This window comes from Manis pentadactyla, chromosome 2 (genome assembly GCF_030020395.1).
Source record: "Manis pentadactyla isolate mManPen7 chromosome 2, mManPen7.hap1, whole genome shotgun sequence".
Classification (NCBI taxonomy): Eukaryota; Metazoa; Chordata; class Mammalia; order Pholidota; family Manidae; genus Manis; species Manis pentadactyla.
In genome coordinates this window covers 92435595-92452154 of record NC_080020.1, presented here as the reverse complement: position 1 = coordinate 92452154, position 16560 = coordinate 92435595, and the positions used below count along the sequence as shown (strand labels likewise).

At 41.1% G+C, this 16560-nt stretch overlaps 1 protein-coding gene across 1 annotated transcript; it reads right to left on the bottom strand.

The window, feature by feature from the left end:
* Positions 1–8942: 8942 nt before the first annotated feature.
* Positions 8943–13071, bottom strand: HTR1A (5-hydroxytryptamine receptor 1A). Its single transcript, XM_036887938.2, has one exon. The coding sequence runs from the start codon at positions 12288–12290 to the stop codon at positions 11022–11024; it is 1269 nt and encodes a 422-aa protein (XP_036743833.2). The 5' UTR covers positions 12291–13071; the 3' UTR covers positions 8943–11021.
* Between the last annotated feature and the right edge of the window lie 3489 nt (positions 13072–16560).

Sequence of the window (16560 nt, the reverse complement as noted above, 5' to 3'; positions counted from 1 at the left end):
GGAAAGCATAACACAGCTAGAATCAGAGGATTCCATTTCCTTTGGGATAATTTATGTATTTATAACCATGGAAATACACAAAACCACAAGATGTTCTATAGTCTTTTGGCTTTTTTTGCGTAAATCCTAACAAATAGTAATGTCTCTACAAAAGAATATAGAAATTTCCCCTCTCAGTTGTCCAAATGATTAAAGCTGTGGTTATATATCATCACTGTTAGACAACTTAGTTAAATTTCTGGCCCTCCTGGTCTGACTTGCTCCTCTGCTACCTTTGGCATAATCCAAAATTGAAGGAATAGGGAGTAAAATGGCAAATAGGAGACTTCAAAATGAAGACATGTAGTGAAAGCTTTGAGAGATGAATGGGGAAAGTATAATGGAAGAAAAAGAATGTCTCAAACAAAAGAAAATAATTGAAAATCAATTGTGCCTACCTTACAATTTTCCCAAAGATCCAAGAAGTAGCCAAAGATATGGCAAATAGGTATAATTGTAAATGCACTCCGTGAAACTAAAGCCAGAGCAAAACTAAGTCTCTGAACAAAGGCACCGGCGATGGACACTAGACATTCTCTTAGCTGCCCAGTACTGTTCAGAACATACACTGAAGGTCTGTCATCTTGGCCTATATTCATTCCTTCCTGGCAGGTTTTTTACCTTGACCAAAATGGAAAGCAACTGGCTGTCACCTATTATCTAGTTCAACTTCACCGACAGGACTCTGTTAAATTTTTACTCAATGTATTACTTACGGGTATTTTAAAACAATCTGGGTAAACTAACTTCTGTATGAACAACCCAAAAATCTCAGTTGAACTAAATTAAACTCAGGTCCCATTTCTGCTTATCACAGTCAAAGGCTGATGGGTAGGGAGTGGGGTGGGGAAGACTCTTGTCTACATAGAGAATCAGAGACATAGTCTCCTACCCCTGTGCTCCCGTCCTCTTCTAGGGCCAGGGAGTCCTCTCCATTTAGCTACCAAATGGAAAAAGAAGATCACTCTGGAGGTTTTTACAGCCCAGTCCTCAAAGTAGTGATATCACTTCTGGATATATTATATTAGCCTGACACCAGCCTCATAGTCACCCTAGAAGAAGGGAGGTTGAAAAATGAAGTCTAGCTGTGTACTGGGGAAGGAAGGGTCTTGGATATTGGGCATGAGCAGCCTCTGATACATTACTAAACCATAGAAACATGTTGTTGTAACTAGATAGAAAGTATTAACACTAATGTCAATGCCATTAATGATTACTAATGATGTTTCTAGAACTGTGGCTACCACCCAATTCTTAAAGGTGCTAAAATGCACTAGGTCTAACCCTCCATGCATGGTCAGTCCCTTTTCACCTTGAACTGCCTATGCATGTCCATAAACAGGTCATCATTACAAGTTTTCAATGTGATATGCACACAGAATGTCTAGGCCTTATATAAAAAAGACAAATAGGCAAATGTTATCCTAATTCCAAAGCTAGACAAAGATATAGCAAAAAGACAGATATTGCTTATGACTAGAAATACAAAAATGCTCAAAAAATATTAGCAGACCAAATCCAGCAGCATATATAAAAATAATTATGCACCATGCCCAAGTGGGGTTTATCCCAATAATGTAAGATTGGCTTCACATCTGAAAATAAATTAATGTAATACACCATATCAATAGAATAAAGCAAAAAAAAAAAAAGCACATGGCTCATCTCACTAGATCCAAGAGGGTTTGATAAATATCAATACCTTTCATGATGAAAACACTCAACAAAGTAGGAAAATAAGAAAATTTTCTCAACCTGATAAAGTGCAGCTATGAAAAACTCAGAGTAAACATCATGCTTTGTGGTGAAAGTTTGACTGTTTTCCCTGTGAGATCAGGAAGATAACAGGGTATCTGGTCTCACCATTTCATGTAACCTTGTACTGGAGGTTCTATCCAGGGAACTGAGCAAAAAAAATTAAATAAGGCATCCAGTTTGAAATGAAGAAGAAGAAATAAAGGTATCTCTATTTCAAGGTAACATGTTTTATATAGAAAATCCTAAGAAATTCACTTAAAGTCTGTCAGAATAAGCAAGTTTAACAAGACTACATAATAAAAGATCAATACACAAAAATTTATTGGGTTTCTAGGCACTAACAATGAACACTTTGAGAATGAAATGAAGAAAACAATTTCATTTATAATAGCATCAAAAGGAAAATGCCTAGGAAAATTTAACAAAGTAAGTGGAAAACTTGTACTCTGTCAATAACAAAATGCTAAAATAAATTAAAGCACACTTAAGTAAATTGAAAGACAGCCCATGTTTATAAATCAGAAGATTTAATATTGTTAAGATGATGATATTCCCCATATTAATCAACTGATCCCATGCAATCCCTATTAAAATCTCAACTACTGCTTTCCTGAAATTGATAAGCAGATCTTAGAATTCATATGGAAGTGCTAGGGACACAGAATAGCTGAAATTATCTTGAAAAATAAAAAAGAACAAGGTTGAAGGGCTTATATTTTACAATTACAAAACTTAGTACAAGGCTAAAATAATCAAAACGGCATGATACCATCATAAAGATAAACATATAGGTCAGTGGAATAGAATTAAGTGTCCAAAAATAATTTCTTACATTCATGCTCAGTTGATCTTCAACAAGTGTGCTAAAAATAATTCAATGAGAAAAAACAGTTGTTTTTCAATAAATGGTACTGGAGGAGCAAAACTCTGAAGATAAGCCCCTTGTTTAAACCATAAAAAAAATTAACTAAAAATGGGTCAACTACCTAAATGTAAAAGCTAAAACTATGAAACCTTTAGAAGAAAAAATGGTAAATGTTTGTGGCCTTCTTAGCTACAACACAAGAAGCACAAGCAACAAAAGAAAAAAATAGATAAATTTGACTTCATTAAAATTAAGAACTTTTTTATTGCAAATGATACCATAAAGAAAATAAAAGACAATAGAATTGGAGAAAATATTTGCAAATCATATATCCAGAATATATAAAGAACTCCTACAACTCAATAACAAAAGACCACATAAGTTTAAAGATGGAAAGGGATATGAACAGATATTTCTCTAGATAAGATATGCAAATGGCCAATAAACACATGAAAAGATGCCCACCAACATTAGTTTTTAGAGGATAGCAAATCAAAACCATAATGAAATACTTTAGGTGAACTAGAATGTCTATCATCAAAAAGATAATAACATCTCCATTAACAGGGAGACATCAGAAGGGCCCTTTTACCTGGTTGCCAAAGATGTAAAACGGTGCAGCCACTTTGGAAAACATTTGGAAGTTGCTCAAAACATTAGACATAGAGTTACCATATGAACCAGCAATTCTACTCCTAAATTTATACCCAAGATAATGAGAACATGCCCACGCAGAAATCTGTACATGAATATGTTCATAGCAGTATTATTCATAACAGTCAAACAGTGGAAACACCCAAAATGTTAATTAATGGATGAACAGATAAAATGTAGTATATCAATAAAATGGAATATATTGATACATACTATAACATGCATGAACCCTTAAAACATTATTCTAAGTAAATACAGAAAATAGAATAGTGATTACCTAGAGCTCAGGGTTTAGTGGGAAATAGTGACTGCTAATGGATGCAGAGTTTATTTTCACTGGTGATGAAAATGTTTTAACATGGATCGTGGTGATGACTGCAGCTCTGTGAATGTTCTAAAAACCTTCAAATTGTACACTTTAAATGAGTTAATGTAAAGAATGTGACTTCTATCTCAATAGACCTGTTTTCAAAGTACAACTATACAACATAGCAAGATGGAAGTGGTAGCACAGAAGGAAGTTAAATTCAGGTGAGTCGGCTTGCTAAAGGCAGTTTTTCATCATGAAGAGTAGATGCCAGAGTTTGGGGGTTAGGACTATAAGAGACCTAATAAGATCCTATTCAGGGCTTCCCATGAGCTACCTGACTGGGTCTTATCCTGAACAGACTGAATACTAATATTTCAGCCTAAATGAGTCTGCTGTCCGGAACTGGGAAAATAGTAGAATTTGAGCACACAAATCCACAAACTTGCAATATTCTGGCATTTCCTGATGGAAATTTATCCTTAGCACTTTTCACAGTCAATTGTATAAGATTTATTTTTTTGAGTGCTCATTTCCATGTGCTCACAGAGCCTCAACCTCTCAACTTTGATAAATCTTTCAAAACATTCCACTCAAATATCACCTTATTGGTTCCCTAACACCCTATAAAAAATAACAACATCGTTCCCTTCCACCTTAGCACTCCCTATATGTCTTACTCTAGTTTATATTTTTCCATATTACTAATCACCATCTGATATACTATATATATGGTTTTGTTGTTAATTTTCTCTCTCCTCCTCTAGAATGTAAACTTTTAGGTCTGCAACTGTGTCAGCCTTTTCAGCATGACAAATTACCTTCAAAATTTAGTGCCTTAAAATAACAAGCAGTTATTTAGTTCACAAGTCTGTGCTTTGACTATTTGGAATGAATGAAGGTGGGAGGTCTCTCTGGTGTCAGCTGTGCTCACTCTTACATCTTGCAGTCAGCTGCTGGCTGATCCATGATGGCCTTAGCTAGAGGGACTCTTCTCTGTTGCAGGTGATCTCCTGGTCTCCAGCGAGCAAGCACAGGTTTATTCACATGGCAGCTCTGAGGGAGTGTATGGAAGGTGGGAGGCCTCATGACTTCTGTGGTCAGAACTGATATCACATCAGTTCTGCCCCATTCTATTTGTCAGAACAAGTCACAAGGCCAACCCAGATTCAAATGGTGAGAAACCCTCCATATCTTGATGGGAAAAGATGAAAATCACTTTGCAAAAAAGGCGGACACATGGAGGGGAATAATTGTGGCCTTTCTTGCAAACAATATCAGAGAAACTTTATCTTATTTGTTCACTGCTGTGTCCCAAGCACCTAGAACAGGGCCTAGCTTATAGGTGCTCTAGAAATATTAGCTGAATGAATGAATGACCTGCCCACCACTCCTGAACCAGGGGCTGTCCCTTAAGTTGCCCCTTCTCCACTGTAAATCCTTACAATACAGTATATGTTTACAGGAAACTACATTGTGAACAATCACCATTGGAGTTTCATATCTACTGTTCTTTGAATGTTAAAGCCAGCTTTTATAGTTCAAACTGAACTTTACTGTTCTTTTAAAGCAAAAACCAGTTTGCTTTCTCTTTTCTTTAGTTCTTGCAAAGCCAGTCTAATTGCTTCCAGAGACCATGAAGCACATCATATTTCATAGAATGCTTCCCCTCCAAGGGAAACTTGGAGAAGTTTCAAAACACTTTCTCATCAGTCTCCACAACTATGTAATAAGATAGGTGAGTCCTGTTGTCTACTTCCTTTTCCCTGCCCCCCTCCAAGCCAGCCTGTTTTTTCTTTCCTCAAAGGTGAAAAAGGGGGAGAAACAACAGAAACCACCTGCCAAAACAAGACAGCTCCTTGAAATACTGGCCTGGGGAACTTCCTGAAAGTTCAGGGTTACAAATGGGTGTCATGGAAATGACTGATTTATTGAAGTACCTGTAGACCCAGCTCACTTCCCCATCCCTACCATTGCCACATAAGCAAACTGAGTTGGAAAATAGAAAGAATTCACTGAATACTTTAGCATGAGAGATCTAGATTTCCTAGGAATATCTAGTTAAAGGATCAAAATAGGGCTGCTGTGGTTCTTAATAAGAGGATTTGAAAAGCAAACTGGATTGCTCTGCTCTCCACTTAGTCAACTGGACAGACCCAATCTTCTGGATTTCATTCTTAACACACTGTGTCACATGGTGTGTTTGGGTTACTATTCTTGAAAAGCTGTTGTAGTCCCTTGGAACTATGCCCTCTCCAAAACTCAAAAATATACATCAATAATCAGGGAATTGATCCAACCATTGCTCTGTGATATAGCATTCCTCACATTCTCACCCAAATGACATATTATTCAAATGCTGTGACATGTATTAATACCTTTCCCATCAGGCCCCTGCCATCTAGCTGGAAATTCCTTCAGTGGAGGACAAGCTTTTTACAGATAAAGATGAAAAAAGCAAAGGCTCATGGGAAAATTGATTCTCAACTTCCCCTTTTCTGTCATTTGCCCAAGTCTCTTTGGCTCAAAATGTCATTGGCATCTTCAACTCCCTCTCTCTTCACATCCAGACACCCAGTCCTGCCAGTTCTTTCTCTGATACACTTTCCTGAGTCTTACTTGTTTTCCATGCCTTCTGCCAGCATCCCACATTCAGGCCTTTGTTGTTTCACACCTGCATCATTGAAATTACCTTCAACAGAACACTTCTGCTTTCATTATTAATGACCCCCATTGACTAAACCTATAGTTTGAGCTTTTAATGTGGAATTACAATGTCTCCACACATAATCTCCAGAACTTTTATCTATCCTGACCCTCTACTGTGTGAATCTTCTGCTTTGGCTGAAGTGGTCTAATTGGTATTTCCAAAAGAATCTGCTATCTCAGATTTAAATGGCACATTATATGCAGATTGGCAAAAACACAAACATTACATAATTATGAATTATTCTGGCCAATCTGCTGACACCTTTTTTTGTTTTAATGTTTTAACAATTCTCTCCTCACTCATGTGCTCAGCCCCATATTTTGTTCACAACGTTCTTCTTCTTGTGTATGTACATCAATTCCCATTTCTTTGCCTTTAGATTCATCTTCTCTCTCTCTTTCCTAGACCCTCCAACACATGTGAAATGTTGAGCTTGCATCTTGCTCTAGGATCCTTAGCTCCATAATCAATCCAGGCTATCAGCATCTAGCAATCCAGACAAAATTTCATCCTGGGGCCCCACTTGACAGGAAAAATGGGTAAGGCTGTCTTTGGCCCCTCATAAAGAATGCTTGCCTGTTCATACCATCCCTCATGTGCCCCGAGCTCAGCCCTGGATACTCTACACAGCTTCCCTACCCAACCTCTCCTACCATCCCCCAGCCCACAGTGATCTTTGTCCTCTGAATTCTTTTAGAGCCAAACTCCTGTGATTTGTCCTGTTTAGGCGGTATTTATATTCTGCCATTAGTGTTTGCTCAACCTTAGTAGTTTATTCTTGTATGCCCAAATAAGTTGAAAACTCTTTCAAGGTGACAACGGCTTCTTATACTGATTTATAGTCCCATATTTCAACATTATTCAACAGAGCCTGACACATGATAGCTGCTAATAGGTTATCCAGGCTTGTCAGTCTCCCTGGAAATGACTAATAACAATTATCTCTCTTAACTGGAATGTTTACTAGAGGCTCAGGAAGGCCTATAGAAAACAGAAAGCCATTCTCCCCTCAGAGGAAAATGCCAAAGCAGAAAATAAGGGCTAAGAAGAGATATGTCCAGAATCTAAAAGACAAGCATGTCAAATGCATCATTTTATTCAAGGTCAGGGATGCATTTGTATGTTAACACTTTTTAAATGAGAAACTCCAGATCTTGTTCTGTCAATTCCTCTGTCCTTACTTCTCATTTTTGGGAGAATATGCATATACATACATTGACTGAACTTCATGCAGCTTTGGAGTGCTCTCTTCCGTGGCCATAATATTGTTTTCTCCTTGGGGTTTACCTAGGTTCACCTTGCCCTGAGCCTTCATTCTGATACCAGAAAACAATGGAATCAGCAAATAAAACATGGGAAACAAGAGGCACTACTGAAGATTCCAGTAGAGAAAAAAGAAAGCATATGAATTAGTTTTAACATAGTAATAGTAATAGATCCTACATACAGAACTATTAGATGAGACCCAGTCAGAAAGAAAAATGCCCTCCACTTTTAATTGAGTGACGAACCACAAAACAATGAGTTTCTTCATCTGAAACCTGGGAAGGTCATTTTCTTCTGGCTGGACACCATAGGGAAGACAGAGGAAGGGCCTCAGCACTGTTTGCTGCTTTAAAAAAGCAGGATGGGTCCCTGTTGTTTTACCAGAGGCTGCATTTCTCTTTTGTGTGTTCCCAAACCTGTCCCTATTAATTAGACAGATGTCTAAATCTTAACTGTAGGTGTCAGTCAGGGAAAATACATGGTTTCATGGCTAATGATGAAATGTGACCTTCTCTTTTCAGAGACAGTTGTTTTTTAAAAAGGAATCACTCTAGTATGAGATTCAGTACTAAAAACTAAATATATTTCTCTAAGTGTCAGCTCCCTGATCTGTATAGCAGTATCTTCTCCTGAAACTGTATTTTTAAAGTTCAATTATAAATATACAAATAAATACAAGTAGACAATGATTCTGATTAAAATAAAGATGCATATATTACTGATATCAGTTTATTATAGCATTACCATTATTAAAGTCCTTTATTGTCACAGGGAAGAGTGGAGGCCAGTTTTGATGCATACATACTTTACCTTCATACAAATACTTTGAAAGGAGAAAAAAAGCTTCAGGGGCTCTTTTCTGCTATGCACTTTTCCCTCACATATCTCTATTGCCTTGGCAATTATACTCCATTTGGATGCTCCTTCCCCATTCCTGTGTAAATCCTCCCAAACAGGAAGAACAAATGTCCAAAAGCCATTGCCATACAGACAAAGATAAATGGAAGCCTCAAGACTTCAGATGTAGTACTTGCTAGCCAAGGCATGATTTGGAAGAGCAAATTTTGAATTTGAGTTAGTTTATGTATAGAATTTGTTCTAAAAATTTAGGAAGACATACAGAAAAGTTTTTTTCATATTGCTGTACTTAAATTATTGTGAGCACAAAAGAAATGGAATTTTTGAATGAACAACTGTTGGACTGGAGAAGTCTACCTATTTTCTCTCCATAGTCCCTTATCAGCTGAAATATGCATAGGCAAATCATCCACTAAGTGCCTAGAGTCCTCATATTTTCTCTGTTTTAATGGAATAAGATGCCTGCTCTCAGTTCAGGTCCAAATCAGGGCTTACTTCAGTTTGACAAACAGAAAAATGGCTTCAGGTGATGGAGCTATTTTTTTCATCTTCTTAATTTTAAATAAAGTGACCTTTTCAATGGCAACTTTTGCAACACAGTTGTCAAAACAGCAGATGCAACCATTCAAAAGGTACAGTTGAAGGGAGAGGAAAGTAAGAATTAAAAACTTAGTGCAATCACAGGAAAATGAAACCATTATTTATCATAAAATTAGAGGCCAGATGTAACTACAATGAACCTCTTGTTCGCGGTCCTATGGATGGAAATTTACATTCAAACGCAGCACCGAAATAACGTCCCTTCTGGGGGCGGTGAAGATGGTAGCCGGCTTCTCAGCAGGAGTGGCAAGGCTTAAAGAATAACTTTTGAGCGGGAGAAAGCTTGGAATGCTCCATATTTTCAAATGTCAAGGAGCAGGTTTCCCGTAGGCCTGTGGCTCAGGACAGTTAGCCCAGGGAGCAAATGTAACCATGTATAGGATTCTCGGACACACAGCAAGGAGAGCACCCCTGGCTAATTCATTGGAGCCCCATTATTTAAGTTAATCGCCTCCGAGGTCACAGTTAGTGCTAAATCTATCGCGAGCCATTTGATTGAAAGCCCAGAATTTCTATTTTAAAATCAAGGTACTGGTAACTATGTGCCCTGGACTTCCTGCAGACAAATCCTAGTAGTGTTAGAAAGCGTTAAACAGAGATAATCGCGTATCCGATAAGGACCAGAGGGTGAATTAAGAGAAAAGAGTGCATCCTCCCGATAAAATTACCCTTTCCGTTTACAAAGGGAGTGCCGGCTGGAGCCCGAGCCCGCGCGCACTGAAGCCTCCTCCCTCTTTCCTGCGGACAAAGCCACTTCCTGGGCCTTCCTGGTCTCTCAGGTCCCAAGAGTTCGGCCTGACCCAGCACTGTCCGCTGCCTTTACCCGAACTTGCTTACAAGCGCCTCAGCTCGCCGCGCGGAGTAGGCGGAGGCAAGGCGAGGAGGGTCTGCAGCAGTCCGGCCGCGCGCAGAGCGCACACCAAACAGCAGATGGCTGGCAAGACGCGCGGAACCCCGGCCGCCTGGCATCCCAGACGCGCAAGCGGTAGCCGGCGGGCGCCTCCCGCAGTAGATAACTGGCGATGCCAGCACTTGCAGACTCGCCGGCAACCCAAAGAGGAGTCCGCTGTCCTTTCCCCTGACTGTCTCGTTGGGGAGTGCTGACGCCAAGCACTGATACAATCATTCTGCAGTCCCACCTCTCTCTCCCCTCTGTCCCAGTCTTGTACTTACAAGTCCATTCTAAGAGACAGCTTCTGGCCACTTGTTTTGAATCCAAGAAAACAAAGCATGGGGCCGTGCGCGGGAGAGTTACTCTGCGAGTTTACGGCGGGGTGGCAGGGATTCCCGGGGACACCGCAGGCACAGGGAAAAACAAACCCTCCCCCCTTTTCCGCCGAGCAGTTAGTACATAAGCACTGACGAGGGCTGAAAGGGGAGCTGGGAAAGGGGGTAGGGGTGAGGGGTGGGGTGGGAAGGATGAAATCTTAAAAAGAAAAAAAAAAGTGAACGTTTCTGGAGCCAGAGGCCGGGGCGAGGGCGGGGTGGGGACGGAGAGGATGGAGTAAAGTCCTGAATCAAGTCCAAGTTCTAGCAGTGGGACGATCAGGTGGGGACTGTTAGTGGGCGCGGCGACTGGGTGCGCAATTTATTTTTATGTATGGATTTTTTTTTTTTTTTTTTTTTTGCCTTGAAAGGCTGAGGCTTAAACTCCCGCTCCGAAAATTTGGGAGGCAGGAAGGGGAGTAGTCAACTGCTAGGATCAAAACTGAAACTGATTCTGAGGCCAAAGTCTGATTGAAGGTCTCCTCACAGATCCCGGGAGATTCCCAGGCCCTCCAACCTGGGAGCCGGGGCCTCTTTGCACAGAGCACACTCCCTCCCAGAAGGGCTCTGGAGTTGGGGAAAGGGGGACGAAGTCTGGAAGCCGCAGGCGAAGCAGCTGAGAAACTCAGGGGAGAAGTAACAAGTTATCTTAGGTGTTGATTCCGGAGGGCGGGGAGACAGAGTCTACTCTTCCAGCATCATTGGCGGCAGAACTTGCACTTGATAATCTTCTTAAACGCGTTTTGGAAGTCCTTGTTGAAGTAGGCGTAAATGACAGGGTTGAGCAGAGAGTTGGAGTAGCCCAGCCAGTTGATGATGGCGCCCAAGAGGGCGGGCATGTGGCAGCTTCTCTCGCAGAAGGGCAGGGCCAGGGCCACGATGAAGAAGGGAAGCCAGCAGAGGATGAAGGTGCCCATGATGATGCCCAGCGTCTTCACCGTCTTTCTCTCACGGGCCAGGGCCATCTTGCGCTTGGCCTCTGCGTTGCGCTCATTTTTCTTCTCGAAGGAGGCAGCGGCGCAAGGGATAGCACCCGAATCGCTGGGAAGAGGCAGATGCTCTTTGGAGTTGCCTACTCGGTGCACTTCGATCACCTCCAGGGCGGCGCCGTCGTAGCCCTGCCTCACCGCTCCGTTGGCGCAGAGAGTCCCCTCTGCCTTATTCTCCACGCTTTGCCTCCATTCTTTGCTCCCCGTATCGCCATTCATGCTCTTCTTGGGCCGCGAGGTTGGCGACGCCCCACGACGGGTGTCTGCCCCCTTTTGCTCCACTTTTTTTACTGTCTTGCGGATGCGGAAGCGCGCAGCGCGGAAGATGCGCCCGTAGAGAACTAGCATGAGCAGCAGCGGGATGTAGAAAGCGCCAAAGGTAGAGTAGATAGTGTAGCCATGGTCCTTGCTGATGGTGCACGCGTCAGGGTCTGAGCGGTCTTCGGGGGTGCGCCAGCCCAGCATTGGGGGGATGGAGATGAGGAAGCCAATGAGCCAAGTGAGCGAGATGAGCGCCGCGGCGCGCCGGGGCGTCCGCTTGTTCACGTAGTCGATGGGGTCCGTGATGGCCCAGTACCTGTCCAGGGCAATGGCGCACAGGTGCAGGATGGAAGAGGTGCAGCACAGCACGTCGAGGGCAATAAACAGGTCACAGGTGACCTGTCCCAACGTCCACTTGTTGAGCACCTGGTACAACGCGGCCATGGGCAGTACCAGCACCGACACCATGAGGTCGGTGACCGCCAGCGAGCCGATGAGATAGTTGGCCACGTTCTGCAGCGAGCGCTCCAAGGCGATGGCAGCCACCACGCAGGCATTGCCCAGCACCGCGCAGAAGATGAGCGTGCCCAGCAGCAGAGAGGTGATCACTTGGTAGCTGAAGGTCACGTCGGATATGCCAGTAACGTTGCCGCGCGTCCCGAAGGGCCCCTCTGGGGAAGTGGTGTTGTTGCGGGATCCAAGGCTTAGCACATCCATGCTGGCGCGCCGGGTGGGGGAGGAGGAGGGGAGAAGAAGCGGGGCTAGGATTCCCCTCGCCCCTCCCCCTGGGGTCCTCAGCCTTCTCCCCGGGGATTTTCAGAGGGCGGGGGATGCGGGTACCTAAGCAGGAAGTTCTTACTGCTCAGGCGAAGGTATCTCAGAGGACCAGCTTCTAGGCGCTCCCTGGGCTCCCGCGGTCCAGCGGCCTGAGAGACTTCAGCTGAGAAACGAGTTGTCGAGAGAACAGCTCGGGGATCTCCGGGCGGCGGAAAGGTGGCTGAAACGTCTGTCTTTCGCTGCTCATTTTACTTTGCCGCTGCCCAGCTGGCTGCCAGAGCTGGAGTCTCCCCACCAGCAATCAGTATCCAATCTTAGAAGTACCGGGAATGGAGAAGCCCCGTCCTTCACGGTCACTCTATGACCCCCACCCCTCCCTGCTTTTCTCCGTCGCTCTCCTCCACTCTGTCCTCTCTTCTCTTTCTCTTAAGCCGCCTCCTTCTCCCCCTTTCTCCCCTTTAGCTTTCCCTTTCAGCCTCCCCCTTCCTTCTCAGTCCCTTTCCTTCATCCCTCTGTGTGTAGCACCAACAGCCAGTCTCCCTGCCTCCCACACTAACCCTCCCCTCCTAATACCAACCCCGAGTGTCTCTTTCTCCGGGTCCCCGCCCTTCTCTCACTCTAGATCCGCATCTTCGCGTTCAAGCCGCTGTTGTAGACAGAGGCTCAGAACTCTCTTCCACATACTCTTTACCCGGTCAGGCCAGCATTACAACAAACAACTCCGCCTCCCACCCCGCCAAACTCAAAGGGGGAAAAAAATTAACTACCTACTGCTTTGTATTTCTATCAAATTCTTAAGGAGAGTCAGCATCATAGAGTGGCAATAGGAAATTAGAAAAGGAAACACACAGAGCCTGAAAAGGGAGGTGGACATTCTGGAAACAAGTTGGAGTGTTTCTTAGCTTTTAAAAAGCCAACCCTGCTCATCATTTCACAGTCCAGACTGACTCTCTTGGGGAGGACGTTGCTTGTGACTATTTTTTAACCTTAGGGAATTGGGGGAGAGAGGAATTATAAACGACGTGTCAAAGGACAGATAAACGACTGCATCTCAAAGTGAAGAAAAAAATTCAATTTGGTGTGTATTCTACACACGCACATACATATACACACACCTTTCTGTCACCATTACCCTTTTAATTTCAGTGAGCATTGCCGTCTCCCATAGCTTTATGACAAGTAAATTTAGGGAAGGGAATCTTTTGCATATATGTTGCAAGTGAGGTCGAGCATTTTATACGGCCTTTTGCTTCTCTTACCACAGCCTGCAAACCTCTAGGGAGAACTTGGTGAAATCCCAATTTCTCTTAAGCGCTGAAACTGATTTCAGCACCTGGGACAGCTATAGGCAATAAGGGCTTATGTCGCCACCTTCCGGCAAATGCTTTAGGCGGCCATCTAGAAACCCTCGTTTTGCAGAAATTGTGCAAGTATTGAAGAAATCTCCCGTAACTTAAAGAAGGAAAAATAAGCCTATTAAAATAAATGTAACATTGAGTTTTGTATTTTTTCTCCTCTTTTATTCAAAACTCTTAAGTGTCCTCTTTTGCTCTTAATCTTAAATACCAAGCTTGTGTTTTGTAGCTCTTTTTGAAAGCTTGCAGCATCTGTCATTCACAAGTTCTATCTAGGAATGCAGTTTTTAATAGGCCTAGGCAAACATCTTCACCTGTTTTGATTTTGTGCTGATGAACGCTACTCTTTGGAACTCACACATTTGCACAGGTTCACCAATATGGGAAAAGCAACATTGAATTTTCCAAATGGGGATGACCTAACATAGAAAGAAAAGAAATTACTATGGGTTGGCTCTAAGCTGTTTTCATTTAAAAATTTAATTTCATTTGAACATAGGTAAAGAATGGGCTTTCTAATCTACTAGAATAAACATATAACACAACAAAGATAATTTATACATTCTGATTGCATGATTGAAGTCAAGAAAAATGCACAATGCAAACCCAAAAGCAGATGATTCTAGATAAAATGCACAGATTCACTACCAATAGCAATAGCTTAACATTGTGTTCAAATTTGATCTCTGAATTTCATAGCTTCAAATTCTCCAAGACCAAACCAAAGAGCAATCACCAAAGTGTCAAAGAAAAATGCACTGAGGAAAATCTAGCTGGCCTGATGCATATAGTACATGGCATTGTGTTTGGAAATGGATTGTTTTACAGTGCAGTGCTGGGTACAGTTCCCACTCCATCATTTTGGCATACCACAGTAATGAACCTGACATTTATAATGATTCATAGAATTGAAAAGAAAGCATACATGGTGATACTGGCTATAGACTCTGAAGAAGTCTTTAAAACTTGTGAAAGTAATCATTCTCCCTTTTAAAATCTCACAAAAACATAACTAAATAACTGTGTTAAAATACAGTTGCTGGTCCAAAAATTGTAACAGAAAAATAATTAAAAGCTGATTCCCCAAAGATAAAACCTTCAAAATACAGTTGATAACATAAGCAAAAAGTTAAAGAAATCAACAATTTTAAAAGTATATATCATATATATATAATGCATATACATATGTATGTATCAAGGACATTCTTGAATAGGAATTGTGTCAAATTAGCACATACAAATATATGTCAGTAAACATGTCAGTCAGCAGCTGTGCATTCATTTATTGGATTCTAAATGGTTTAATAATTGACAAATTTGTTTTCCTTTCTCAAGAAAGCTAAAGGGTTGTATATCTGGAGTTAATATTCATGAGATCTAGCATTTTCTATTCTGTTTTAATAGTCTATAACATAACATTTTTAGTTGAGTTGAAAAAATCTCAAGGAGTTTTTTAGAAAAAGTGTACATAATATTTCAAACATATTTATTAAAATTTATAAAAAGGGTTTAGGCACTCTTATGAACACTAGAAAGAAAATAGAAATATAAAAGGATGTGCAGCACTGGCCATGATTCTAGAACCCTCAAGGGACTAATAGATGCTTATGCATAACTTTTTATTAAACTAATACTGTGATATATATTAAAAGCACAATGATGTTGCATTTTTTCAGGTTCACATTTTGCCAATACTTCTATGTTTAGCCCTTAAAGATACAGAGTCCCACATATGCCAGAAAAAAATGGTGCAAACCCAAGATCCTAGAAAACGAGTTAGACTCTTGTTCTTCAAGGCCTCTGAAATTAGTCTAAAGTAAAGCTAGCCTTAAAGTAGATATTATTGATGACATCATTTGAAAACAAAACTTCCAGTCATTCTGCTTTTATTTCTTGTTTGAATTTTTTAGATGCAAGTATGAATTTGTCAATTATGGATTGGGGGTATGATGCATCATCCATCATGTGAAATTTCTCTAAAAGAGTTTATAGGAGATAAAGATTTTTTAACATTTTCACAGGAAATTTGATACAAGCCCAGAATTTCAATGTAGTTCTTTGATCAGGGACATAGATAAAAAGATCATAAGCTAAAGTCTTGCTGTAAACCCTAAAAGTCCTATTATTATACTGAAGGCTCAGCAATGGTTGAGTATCTAAGTAATTGATATGTTTATCCATAATCCCCACATTACAGCTGATTTTTCTATTAATGAGGAAATGACCTATATAGTAAAGAGTTGAAAACTTAACTTAGGAGATTACAGAAATGATTTCTAAGTGTTCCTATTAAAACAAATATTTTTACTTCTTTTTTCAAGTAACTGAAACTAAGAATATTTTTAAACTAAAAATACCATTCTGAATCTAATCCTGAAATACTAAAACAATAGGGACAATTGTAGCTTTTCCAGAACTGGGAATTTTTACTGGAATTCAGAAAAAAGCTTCAAAGCAAAATGTTTGCTTAGATAATTTAGGAAATGTGATCTTCTGATTATCAGTGAGAATTAGTTGGTCATTTATAACAAATGCAACCAAAATACAAGAGAAAAAATAAGTTTTTAAAATTAACACACTTTTTTAACAATCTAATCCTCCCCATCTACCTTCTTCTGCTGGTATCATTCCTTTGCTGCTATTTCTACACCTCAGGCACTTCTGGGAGGCCCAGAGCTGCACTGGGTTTTCAGTGGCAAATCACAAGCAGTGGAAGCTCTGCTCTCTGCTCCTGAGAACTGAAAGACTTGCATAGTTCAGTTTACACACATGCTAAAAACACAACATACAGAGAATGAAAAAGTAATATGTGTTCACTAGGTGTGTAACCTTAGGCAAGTTAATTACCCTCTTGC